Source organism: Pyrus communis, chromosome 12 (genome assembly GCF_963583255.1).
Source record: "Pyrus communis chromosome 12, drPyrComm1.1, whole genome shotgun sequence".
Taxonomy (NCBI): domain Eukaryota; kingdom Viridiplantae; phylum Streptophyta; class Magnoliopsida; order Rosales; family Rosaceae; genus Pyrus; species Pyrus communis.
In genome coordinates this window covers 4,804,926-4,817,759 of record NC_084814.1, presented here as the reverse complement: position 1 = coordinate 4,817,759, position 12,834 = coordinate 4,804,926, and the positions used below count along the sequence as shown (strand labels likewise).

At 39.4% G+C, this 12,834-nt stretch overlaps 1 protein-coding gene across 1 annotated transcript; it reads left to right on the top strand.

Moving 5' to 3' along the window:
• Nucleotides 1–3,279: 3,279 nt before the first annotated feature.
• Nucleotides 3,280–5,062, top strand: LOC137711007 (light-harvesting complex-like protein 3 isotype 2, chloroplastic). Its single transcript, XM_068450196.1, has 3 exons — nt 3,280–3,825; nt 4,463–4,600; nt 4,698–5,062. Exons 1-3 carry the CDS (start codon nt 3,420–3,422, stop codon nt 4,949–4,951), a joined length of 798 nt encoding a protein of 265 aa, XP_068306297.1. The 5' UTR covers nt 3,280–3,419; the 3' UTR covers nt 4,952–5,062.
• Nucleotides 5,063–12,834: the final 7,772 nt, after the last annotated feature.

Here is a 12,834-nt window from a genome sequence, read left to right as displayed (position 1 = left end):
TTCGTAAAACTAAATTGAACCTGTAGTTTCATATTTAGTGCCTTTGAAACCTGAAGTTTTCATTCAAAATTTACCAATGAAACTTGTAGCTTTCATGTTTAAATTAAACCAATACATGTATATAGAACCCGAATGTTCTATGATGTATGTTTATGGCTTTCCATATGACTAACCACATTTTATTGTACCCTCCGTTTTAGGGACAAGTCAAACTTGAACAAGCTCGATTTTACCGCTTTGGAAGTATCAAGAAGAAATTACCCAAAGTGGGTTTAAGACATGAAACTCTATCTTACTGCAAAAGGTATTAGAGCCACCATTGAGGAACCTACCGATGCCAATCCTGTCCATGAAGCTTAGAAAGCTACTGTAATGATCTTCATTCGAAGACATATCCATGATGCACTACAGACTGAGTACCTTTCCTGAGGAGGACCAACGCACCCTCTGGCTTGCTCTGGTCAATCGTTTCGATCACCAGAAAGACATTTTCTTGCATGAAGCAAAACACGACTGACAACATCTATACTTCCAAGACTATAAGTCTGTGAATGAATACAACTGTGAAAAAAATATACACCCAATTGTCCTATATATAAGGGTCAATTGCTTCCTAATGCTATAAGGGAAATACATACCCAAATAGCAAAAGGAAAATCAAAACAAGGAAGCACATTCCAACCAAAAGAAGGAAGCAAATTCCAAGCAAAAAGTGGCAAGTTTCAGCCAATCTGCACAAGCAAGACATTGTTTGTGATAATTCAACTTTCCTAAGGAGTTTTGATACAAGACCAATTGGAGAAGGAAGCTAAGTGGCCGAGGATCGTTGTGTCCAAATTTCATAATTTTCCCTAAGCCAAACGTTCTAGTTTTCAAAGTTATTCCCGCAGAAGTTGTTTTCCTATCAGAATTGCGCAGCTGTAGGAAAATACAAAGTTGAAGGCTTTCCCGATTTTTCCTAGTAGCATGCGATATATGCCTGAAAAGACAAGGGATAAGGCCACGTTTCCCATATTTTTACAGAATTTTCCAGAGGAGAAATCAATCTCAAACCTGGCGTGCAAATCAGATGACATGTTTCCCAAAACAAAACAAAGAAAAGGAAAAATACCTCTTTGATGTGGGGAAATCAAAAGGGGAAAGAAAAACTCCTTCCTCGTCATGGGAAATAAAAAAAAGGGGAAAGAAAGTTGTCCTCGTTGCCATGGAAATCAAAACAAGGAACAAAACATCTCCTTCCTTGTCGTGGGAAAAGAAAAGAGGAAACAAAAAGAATTCCTCCTTGCCTTGGGGAAGAAAGAAGGAGAGAAAAATGCACATCCTACTTACCCAAGGACAAGCATTAAGTCTTTCCAAAACCTTGAAGGAAATCACCAAAGCTTTCCAACACTTTGAAGGGAGTCACCCTCGTTACCAAACTTAAAGAGGATTCTTATCAAAGGAAGAAAAACTTTTTTGTTTTCCTACAACCACAAGGAAAAATTCAAAATGCGCCGAATATATTTTGTCAAAGATTATGGGAAATCAAATACACACAATTAGTATGTGCCGATTTATCCATTTTCAAAATTTCTTTCAAGATCAAGCCTCTACGGCCCTTGAAGAAACAAATTTCATTTCTTTCAAGATCACGCCTCAACAGCCCTTGAAGAAAATTTTCATTTCATTCAAGATCAAGCCTCAACAGGCCTTGAAGAAATGTTTCGTTCAAGAAATACACCTCAATGGCCCTTGACAAAATTCATCACCTTTATTCAAGACCAAGCCTCAATGGCCCTTGAAGAATTGTTTTGTTCGAGAAATACGCCTCAAGCCCCTTGATGAAATTCATCATTCCAATTCAAGAAATACACCTCTACGGCCCTTGAAGAAGCAATCTAATTCAAGATCAAGTCTCAACAACCCTTGAATTAGAACATTCACATGGCAAGACTTCAAAACACATTTCCTACATGTGACAAGCACATGCCTACAACGCGCCTTGAAGTGGGGGCATTTTTAGAAATGTAAATTTCATTGCATACAAAAAGTGCATCACAAAGGTCCACGTGGCATATGACTCATCACAAATGGACAAGTCATCAATGACATGTGGCACAAGTCAAGCAAAGGAAGTATAAAACTTCCCCAAAATTCGGCAATAAGGGAGAATTCCCCTTAAATTCGGCTAGGGAATCCAAATTGATCCTAAAACTGGAAAGAAAGCTAAAGCATCTTCATAAAACAAGTAAAAATTGAAGATTGCTCACAAAATAGGCAACAAGATCCTTAAATTCGGCCAAGGGAGTAAAGTGGCTGAAATTAAGACACAAAACATGCCTAAAATCATCCCAAAGGCAAGCTTTGAGAAGCCTATAAATACAAGGTCCTCCCACAAGCGTTGGAGTGGAAAAAACTCTACACAGAAGAACCTCTGCCAAACCTTTGAAGACTAATACGCTGCCAAAGTTCTCTTCGAAGAACATTCAACCAAAGCCGAAGCTTTCTCTTCACCAAAGCCGAAGCACTCCCTTGAAGAATCAACAAGCACTCGTGCCAATTCCTTCAAGACTTTGTTGCAAGCTTATAAATTTGTAGTAACGTTTGTTTCAAGATCAAGTCGCCAAGACCCTTGAAGCAACGAAATCCCGCATCAAACACTACCTTTGCTGCACCCTTAAGGTGAAGATCATCCACGAGTTGTTTTCAAGCTCAAAACTTGAAGCAATTGTTCAACCGTTTGTCCGAGATCAAGTCATTGCGACCCTTGGATCAACAATCATGCATCTACATCAAATTAGAAGACTGAATTAGAGGAAAGTTGTAAACATTGATTGTAACCTACAAATTCAAATCAATACAAATCTACTACTTGTACACGTGTTCTCGTTTCATTTATTATAGAATTTTCATGTTTACAACCTTATTTGTCAACCAAAAGAGAGTGAAAATACTATTTAGTTTTCTTCCACAACAAAAAAGTTAAGACAGTAACGTAATTTCATACCATAAAATTTTGCTGTTTTTTGTTTAAAACTCACATACAAGTGATTTAACATATCTAATTTTAAAAAAAAAATAAAGAATAAATCTCTCTCCCTATCTCCCAACTCTTACGTTTTCTCTCACCCTCACCCTCTTCCTCTTTCCTTCAATTTTATTTAAAAAAAAAAAAAAAAAAAAAAATTAAACACACACTTTGTGGAATGTGTGTGGGCATATACTAGTTTTTATAAATTAAACACTTTTCAACTTGTATTTTCATAACAAAAATACTGCAGAAAATACAAATTTTGCCCATTTGGAATTTGGGCAATTCTAAGGCTGAGGAGTGAGTGAGGAAGGAGGATAGCCCAAGAAAAAGAAGAGCTACCATGTTGTGATTAGCAGCAGCAACCAACACCCCCTCCCTCCCCTTTTGCTGCAAATCAATCCAAACAATGTCCATTTCCATGGCCTTGCTTTCTCCCACAACCCATCTCCCAACACTCTCACCTTCCTCATCACACTTCAAACCCCTCCTGACCCACAAGCCTTTTCTCTCTCTCAGACCCAAGAACCACCCTCTCTTCACCATCAGAGCCTCGGCTGAGAATGGAGCTGGAGCTCTCGGCTCAGTTGCCACAGCCGTGGAGCCCAAAGCAGAGCCCGAGGTCCCCGTGCCCGCCGCTGAGGCTGTTCCGGTGAAGAGTGAGAGCTCTGCCGGGGCTAATGGATCACCTGGAACAGCTGAGGAGGTAAGCGTGGTGAATTTATTTGAAGATGGGAGATGGGTCAATGGGACTTGGGATTTGAAGCAGTTTGAGAAAAATGGAAAAACCGATTGGGATGCTGTTATTGATGCTGGTAAGTTCTGGGTTTCTTTCCTTCTGATCTGTAATTGTCTATTTCTTCACTTGTTCTTGTTTAGCTCTGATTGCAACTGTTTGAGTTGGCATGGGATTTTGATTTTTCATATTGATTGTTTTTTCCGTGTTAAACTTTGAGATCAGAATTTTCATTTGTTTGCCCTGCTCCATAAGGAACATTGAATAGTAGTTGAAGTATTGAGTTGAGGGTGTTTTTGTAGAATGTGGGGGATATCTGCTGAATTTGCAAGTCCCAAGTGGTTAATCTGACTTCTGAACTTGCATGTTGATTTTAGAGCTAATAAACTCATGGGTTTTCTTCCCCAAATGTTTTGAAACTTAAATGAAGAAATTTCTATGAAGTTGCCAAGTCTTTTGTTGATTCTTTTTTGCAGAAGAGCATCAATTTCCAAATAGAATAGGATTGAAGGAACATCTGTTAGATGTTTTTACACCCTTGTATTTACCTGAACAATTTTGTGAAGTTCCAAGGGCTTCATTTTACAAAGAATCTGTGATTCATTTGATTTAAAGCATATCTTTGACAAATAACTTGTTATCTGAACTTGTTATCTTTCCTTATAATTCAAAAAATACTTGTTTTCTAATGCATCACCTTGCATTGCCATTTTCAGAGGCCAGGAGGAGAAAATGGCTCCAGGACAACCCGGAATCATCCAGTAATGGGAACCCTGTGTCTTTTGACACGTCCATTGTACCTTGGTGGGCATGGATAAAGAGATACCATTTACCTGAAGCTGAAATACTTAACGGTTTGTTCGGATCCACTTATTTTAACATAAGCGTAATGAGGGAAGAGGAAATACTCAAAACTAATTTATTTTCTGCTATTTTATGAGTTTCCTGCAGGTCGTGCTGCTATGATAGGTTTTTTCATGGCGTATTTTGTTGATAGCTTGACTGGAGTAGGCCTAGTCGACCAAATGGGCAATTTCTTCTGCAAAACGTTATTGTTCATAGCTGTAGGGGGAGTGCTTCTGATCCGCAAGAACGAGGATGTTGAAAACCTAAAGAAACTACTCGAAGAGACGACGTTTTATGATAAGCAATGGCAAGCAACCTGGCAAGAAGAGACACCGGCTAGCAGTAGCAAGAAGAAATAGTTGAATTGTTGATGTTGAGTTTGGACTTTTGAATTTAGGTTGTTTCTTCTTTATTCCTTTGGGTTACTATGTAATTTCTGTGTGATGGTGGAGAATGAAGTTCTATTTTCAGCCATTGTGCGTTTACATTGATAAGTTAACTTTGAAATTTTGGGTAAATCTGATTTCCTTGTTAAATAGAGTGGCGTTCCCCAAGAGGAAAATGAGATTGTATTGTTGGGAATGAGCCCTTATCACAGAAGAAAGAATGCTTTTCAATAATATTATTTCATCTCAAAACAAAGGTATATATACAGCGCTATACAACCATATACAATCCTATCAGAATAAAGGAAAGAATAATTACATCCTAAACTAGGAAACCAAATATGGTAGGAATCCCACAATTATAGGAATTTTAATATAAGTCAACACTCCCCCTCAAGTTGGTGCATAGATGTTGCACATGCACAACTTGTCTAGAAATCTGGAGAACTTGTCACTAGAAAACACCTTAGTGAGAATATTTGTTACTTGGTCATTCGTTCCTATGGGAGGAACCTCAATGACTTTGCTATCTAGCTTCTCTTTAATAAAGAACTTGTCAACCTCTACATGCTTGGTTCTATCATGTTGCACTGGATTATGAGCAATATCACGAGCAACTTTATTGTCACAAAATAACTTCATCGGCTAACCATGTTTGATCCCCACATCTTGTAACAGAAACTTAAGCCACAAGAGTTCACAAATACCGAGTGCCATACCTCTAAATTCGGCTTCTGCGCTTGATCTTGATACAACAAATGGCTTCTTGCTTCTCCACATTACTAGATTTCCCCCAACAAAGGTAAAGTACCCGGATGTCGAGCGCCTATCATCCGTTGATCCTGCCCAGTCAGCATCCGTATATCACTCAATTCTAAAATGTCCATTTTTTGGGAATAAAATTCCTTTGCTAGGGCTTCCTTTCAAATAACTCAATATTCTCATAACTGCACTCATATGTTGTTCTCCTAGATTATGCATGTATTGACTAATTACGCTTAGGGCATGAGCAAGATCCGGCCTAGTGTGAGCCAAATACATCAATCTTCCTACTAATCTTTGATACCTCCCTTTATCAATTGGTACTTGGTTTTGATCGATACCCAACTTTCCCTCGGCCAACGGAGTAGACACCGGCTTGCATGCCATCATACCGGTTTCTTTTAACAGGTCAAGAACATACTTCCTTTGTGATAGACATATCCCGAACTTGCATCGCGACACTTTAATCCCAAGGAAATATTTCAAAGAACCAAGATCTTTCATTTCAAATTCTGTGGACAAATATTTTTTTCAAGGCTGCTTGCTCAATAGGATCATTACCAGTAACCACCATATCATCCACATATACGATGAAAGTTGTAACCTTTCCATTCCGGCGTTTCAGGAATAATGTGTGATCCCAATTACTCTACATATACCCGAATGCGCTCATGGACTTGGTAAATCTACCAAACCATGCTCTCAGAGACTGCTTCAACCCATACAATGATTTTTTTAGTCTACATACCTTTTGTTTCCGTATGTTCGGATCACTCCAGCTTGGTGGAAGGTCCATTTAAATCTCCTCAGTTAGATCTCCATGGAGGAATGCATTTTTTACATTGAACTGTTGTAAAGGCTAATCTAGATTCGCTGCTAAGGACAGTAGAACACGAACTGTATTGATCTTTGCCACTGGTGCGAACGTATCAGTGTAGTCGATGCCATATTTCTGTGTATACCCCTTTGCTTCCAATCTTGCTTTAAAGCGATCTACCATTCCATCTGCTTTGTATTTCATTGTATAAATCCATTTGCATCCCACATATTTCTTTCCGGCTGGCAAGTCAGTTATTTCCTAGGTAGCAATCTTCTTCAACGATCTCAATTCCTCGTTCATTGCATCTTTCTAGCGGGAATCTACTAAGGCCTCTTGCACACAGTAGATAATTGATATACAAATGACTTATTTGATTCTGACAGGTGACAGGTAGACACATAATTGTTTAATGGGTATCTCACTCTTGAATCGGAATTTGGCTCACTCACAGAATACTTGTGTTTACACTTAGGATCTGCCTCATAAGTGGGTTTGGGAATATCTCGATTAATACGCTCTGGAAGACAACGGAGTAGAGGTGTATCCGGTGGAGGAGACAATTGGTTATGAGAATTAACAGAAGACGAGTTCATACTTGGACCTGATATAACATTAGGAGGCAGTTGCTGCTCGGTTCGATGGTAAATAGTGGGCTGCAGTTCATCATCAAGCCCAAACCTCGTGGGCTGCAGTTCATCATCAAGCCCAAACCTTGTGGGACCCGTGGGCTGCTCTTCCTCCTGCAATGTTTGCTGCTCGTCAGTGAGCTGCTCAGTGGGCCGCTCAATGGGCTGATGACCAAAGCACACGGGCTGCTGCCCGTCTCCAGATGCCATGGGCTGATCACCATAACACGTGGACTGCTGCCCTTTTCCAGGTGCCGTGTACTCCAGGCGTGATGACTGCAATGGTTGCTGCTCATTTCTAGCCACGGGAGAGTAATCAAATTTCAAAACTTCACTATTATCTCGGGTCAGAACTTCACTATTTCGGTACTCCCCTTGAAGTGAAGACGCGGATGATCCAAAAAACATTTCATTCTCATGGAAAATCACATCCTGAGTAATAAACATTTTTTGACTCGAAGGATGATAACAACGATATCCTTTCTGGGTAGTAGCGTAACCTAAAAAAACACAACGAATGTCTCGAGGCTCAAGTTTGTTATGCCGTTGAGGGGGATGGAGGTGAACAAAAGCAACACACCCCAAGACTCGTGGGGGAAGATTGGGAGGCGGTGGACTGCTAGTCTGAGATGTGAGAGCCTGAAATGGTGTATGGAAGTTGATAGTACGAGAAGGAAGACGATTAATAAGATAAGCTGCGGATGTAAGTGCCTCTCCCCAATAGTGTAGAGGCAGATGGGCCGCAATGAGTGAAGCACGAACCATTTCTAACAGGTGTCTATTTTTGCGTTCAACAACCCCATTTTGTTGAGGAGTATATGGGTACGTGGTCTGATGAACAATACCATGCAGCTCCAGGAAGGAACGAAGCTCTGTATTAACATATTCACCACCATTATCACTTCGAAGAACTTGGATATTCCTATTGTATTGCTCAACAACCATTTTATGGAACTGTTGAAAGGCTGAACTAACCTCGTTTTTCGACTTTAACAAAATAACCCAAGTCATTCTAGTACAATCGTCAATAAAAGTAACAAACCAGTGAGCACCACCAAGAGTAGCTATTTTTTACGGTCCCCGTACATCAAAATGCACAATCATAAAAGGAACGGTACTTTTATTGAAACTGGGAGGAAAAGAAGTTCGATGGCTCTTAGCCATTTCACAAACATCACACTTAAACTGAGAAATATCAGTCTTGACAAATAAACTAGGAAATAACTTATGCAGATAACTAAATGAAGCATGCCCAAGACGCCTGTGCCACATCCAGATGTCTGACACTTTATTAATATCCCCTTGAGAATCATCAACGGAAAGAGCTTGAGTCAGCAAGCTAGAACTACTGGTGGTCAACTCCAAGTAATAAAGTTTTCCTCTTCTAATACCATAACCAATCGTCTTCCGCGTCCGGATGTCCTTAAAAACACAAAAATAGGGCCAAAAAATAACTAAACAATGTAAGGCAAGGGTTATTTGAGCAACGGACAACAAATTATAATTTAGAGAGGGAACCACAAGAACAGTGTCAAGTTTTATGGTATCAGAATAGGAAACAGTGCCTTCCCCAATAATAGGGACGACATTACCATTAACAACATTGACCTCGGTTTGTGTGGATGTTTTTAATAATGGAACCTGTCTAGAATCACAAGTCATATGTTCAGTAGCTCCGGAATCCATGTATTATTCATAACAGAAGTAGAAGTACTTAGTGCCTTACCATCACTACATGCCGCAGCAATCATGGTAGATGCCTTTTCAGCTATTTGGTCCAAATCATTCTTGGTTTCTGTAACGGAGGCTCGAGATTTGTTACACCGAGGATCACGGGTCTTATCCTAGTTCTCGAGATATCCAATCAGCTCAAAACAGTGACTCTTGGAGTGTCCTATCATGCCACAGTGTGGGCATTTACCTTGGGGACGATCTCGGCTTGTTTGGCTAAGCCGAGTTTGTCTTGGCCAGTTTTGTGACCCTTCTCGGTTCGACCCAAAAGATGATCCATGAGCCTTTGCTACCATGGTAGCGGGTTCACTCTTGTCAACCTCCGTCTTCATTGCTTCCTTCCGATCGGCTTCTCCACAAACATATGCATAAGAAACCTGAAGGCCAAATGGGGGGGTCCTTTTGTAGCACTTCTCCACGCACCTGGTTAAACCCATCATCGAGACCACCAAGAAACACATGGACTCGTTATCTCTCAGTGGATTTTTGAAACACTTTGATGTTGTTTTCACACTCCATGGATACTATATTAAAATGATCCAATTCTTGGAAAATCTCAGTTAGCTCCCCAAAATAGGTAGCCAAAGATCGGCCATTCTAACGAAGATGTGATGCCTTTTGATTCAATGAATAAATTCTAGCCTCGTCATTCTCATCAAAGTATGCGGCCTTAAGGGAGTCCCAAATTTCCTTCGATGTAGACAACTGAATGTACCGTTTCATAATCTCAGGCTTCATTGAAGACAAAAGCCAACTCTTAATTTTTTGATCTTCAGAGAACCACTCATCATATTTAGGATCATCTTCGTTAGGTGCCTTGATAGACCCACGAAGATATCCCATCTTCTTCCTTCCAGCAATATGGATTTGAATGAGAGGAGCCCATAAATCATAGTTCTTTTCATCCAAAACCATACCAATATTAAAGCTTGAATTCTTTGACTGCATCATAATTGGAGCAGATGCTGGAACAATCTTAGAACCTGTCCCTTTTTCTTCAGCCATCTCTCTTGTCGGTATAGCCTAAAAACTGCAACTTGGTAATTGAATAATAAAAATTGGGCAGAAAAACTTGCGGCGTTGATGGGACTCCGGAATAGTTCGAACAAACTGACAAAACAGGGGGCAACAACAATTTCACAATTGCTCGCTGCAATCGATCAAGAACACGGGCAGCAACAACTCCTCTAAGTTGCTTGCTGTAATTGATCAGGGACACGGCATGAAAAAAAAAATAGTTAGGGTTCGGTGTTTTCCTTTTCTAACCCGGCTCTGGTGCCAAGAAGAAAGAATGCTTTTCAATAATATTATTTCATCTCAAAACAAAGGTATATATACAACCCTATACAACCCTATACAACCATATACAATCCTATCAGAATAAAGGAAAGAATAATTACATCCTAAACTAGGAAACCAAATATGGTAGGAATCCCACAATTATAGGAATTTTAATATAAGTCAACAATCATGAAATTAAGTTACCGTGATAAGCTTGCGATACTGTCATCGTGATGTTCTAGTTGAATGTAAAATTCTGTCGACATTAAGCGAAGATGACAATGATCAATTACGAAAGCACATCAATATTCATTTGATTCGGTTTAGCAAAATTCTGCCATCGTCTGCGAAAAGTTTTTGGTTTCAATATAAGAGAAAATAGCCAATACAAGATAGTATTACGAGTCTCCATTGAAGACCCTTTGAGTTAAGGAACAAATGCCTTTCTGCCTGCCTTGAAGCATCCACCAACCAACCATATTCCTACTACTAGACTCCAACCCAAGTTCTATGTAGATGCCATTAGGCATTGGTGCAGGAATGTATTGCCCTAATAAGGGAACAGTCTTTGTCAATTACCAAATAGAAGAAAACTGTCATATATCCACCAGACTAATGATTGTACAATTCTAGTATAGGATAATGTACGAGTATGGATGGACTGGGCAGTATTTGACGAATCCGGATCCTCTTTGTGAGGATTCCGAGGATCCGTGAATCATATCCATTCATCGTACATCGTGAGGTCAGAAATCATTTTAAATATTTTTATTTAAAATTAAATACAAACAGTACCTGACAAAAACTAATCGCACGATGTACGATGAATGGACACGATTTACGGATTCCCAAGATCCTCACCAAAAATATTCGGAGAGGATCTTATTGGGTATTTGACATATTTTACTATATGACATGGTTCAATAAAAAAAAAAATCATCTATTTCTTATTTTTACAAGGCGAAGAAAAACAAATAACATCTTTACTGTTATCTCTACTAATTAATAAAACACTCATTGTCAATCAAAACCCTATGAAATTACCAGTTTAACCCTCTAATTAAAATAGAACATGAACAAGAAATATGGGGCAGAAACATAATTTCACACAACGAAATTTTGCTGTTATTTTTTCAAGCCTCACCTACATGTAATCTTAACATATCTCTAATTTTTTTTTTTTTTAAAAAAAAAAAAAAACACTTCTCGCTCCCATATTCTCTATCACTCTCTTCATCTCTCCTTCTATTTCAAAAACAAAAATAAAAATTTTTCTCAAACACTTTGTGTGTGCCTATATGCTAGTTTAAATGAATAAAACGTGTTTAAGTATCATTGAGCCACATTACAAAGTATATGTCGGTACTTAAGTATTATCCTAAACTATATTACGTTAAAGAATCTCTTATCATACTTCCTATTTTTAAGTTAAATTTTAGGATTAATCTCAGTTTATTACTTTAAAGTTTCTTAGTTTTCAACATTTGGTACATGAAGTTGTTTTTTTCATTCCAAAGTGGTACATAAAGTTATAATTTTGGGACACTTTCATACATTTGTTAAGGTTGCTGTTAAATTTGCCGTTAACTGCAATGACTAAATGCCACGTCGATATTAAAATAAATAAATAAAAAAAAAGTAATAAAAAAAATTATTTTAAAAAAAATTAAAAAAAGCCTTTTGGATGTCTTCTCCCTCACCCCTTCTGACCCCCCTCCCTTCTCTCCTCTACACCCACCCTTCCCCCTCCCTTTTCGACTCCACCTACTCCATCTCTCTCTCTCTCTCTCTCTCTCTCTCTCTCTCTCTCTCTCTCCCTCCCTCCCACATCCGAAAACCCTTCCTTCCCTCATTTGGTCTTCCTCTGTTTTCCCGCATCATCCAACAGTTGGACTCGGCGCCTCTTTCTTTCTACCCCCTCTTCGCCTTCTCGACCAAACCCTAACCCCCAAATTCCAACCTCCCACCATTCAATCCAACCTTAATCCCCCCCCTCTAAATTGAACCCTAACTCGACCCTGTTCACCTCCAATTGCCTCCAATTCCACTCTGCCCCGACTCATTTCTTTAAAATTCCAACCATGCCCAAGACTCTCGAAGCTTTGTGGGATTAATAATATAATGATCGAATCGTTGAAGCACTGTACAAATTAATTTTATGGGTTTGAGCAATGTCGAAGCTTCGCAGAGGAGCACGTCGAGGCCGTGCTAGGGTAGCAAGCAAGCCCTCCGACCTACCGCATCAACTGCGGAGGACTGGTGCCATCGTCGCCCGAGAAGCCGTCACCGAGGCCGTGATGAGGGGGTGAAGGAGGGAGAGAGAGAGAGAGAGAGAGAGAGAGAGAGAGAGAGAGAGAGAAATGGAGTGGGTGGAGTCGAAGAGGGTGGGGGAAGGGTAGGTGCAGTGGTGAGGCCTAGACGCCCAAAAGCTTTTATTTTTTTATTTTTTTATCTTTTAATATCCACGTGGCGCCTGGTCATTGTCCAAGTGGATGCCACGTCATCAATTAATGGAAAATTTAACAGCAACCTTTACGGATATATGAAAGTGTCCCAAAATTATAATTTTATGTACCACTCTGGGATGAAAAAAAATAACTTCATGTACTAAATGTTGAAAACAAAGAAACTTTAGG

Excerpts from the sequence above, each read along its gene's own strand:
- LOC137711007 (XM_068450196.1), top strand. The coding sequence starts at position 3,420 with ATGTCCATTTCCATGGCCTTGCTTTCTCCCACAACCCATCTCCCAACA. Across the intron at positions 3,826-4,462 it reads GGATGCTGTTATTGATGCTG|AGGCCAGGAGGAGAAAATGG; the intron begins GTAAGTTCTGGG and ends TGCCATTTTCAG. Across the intron at positions 4,601-4,697 it reads TGAAGCTGAAATACTTAACG|GTCGTGCTGCTATGATAGGT; the intron begins GTTTGTTCGGAT and ends AGTTTCCTGCAG.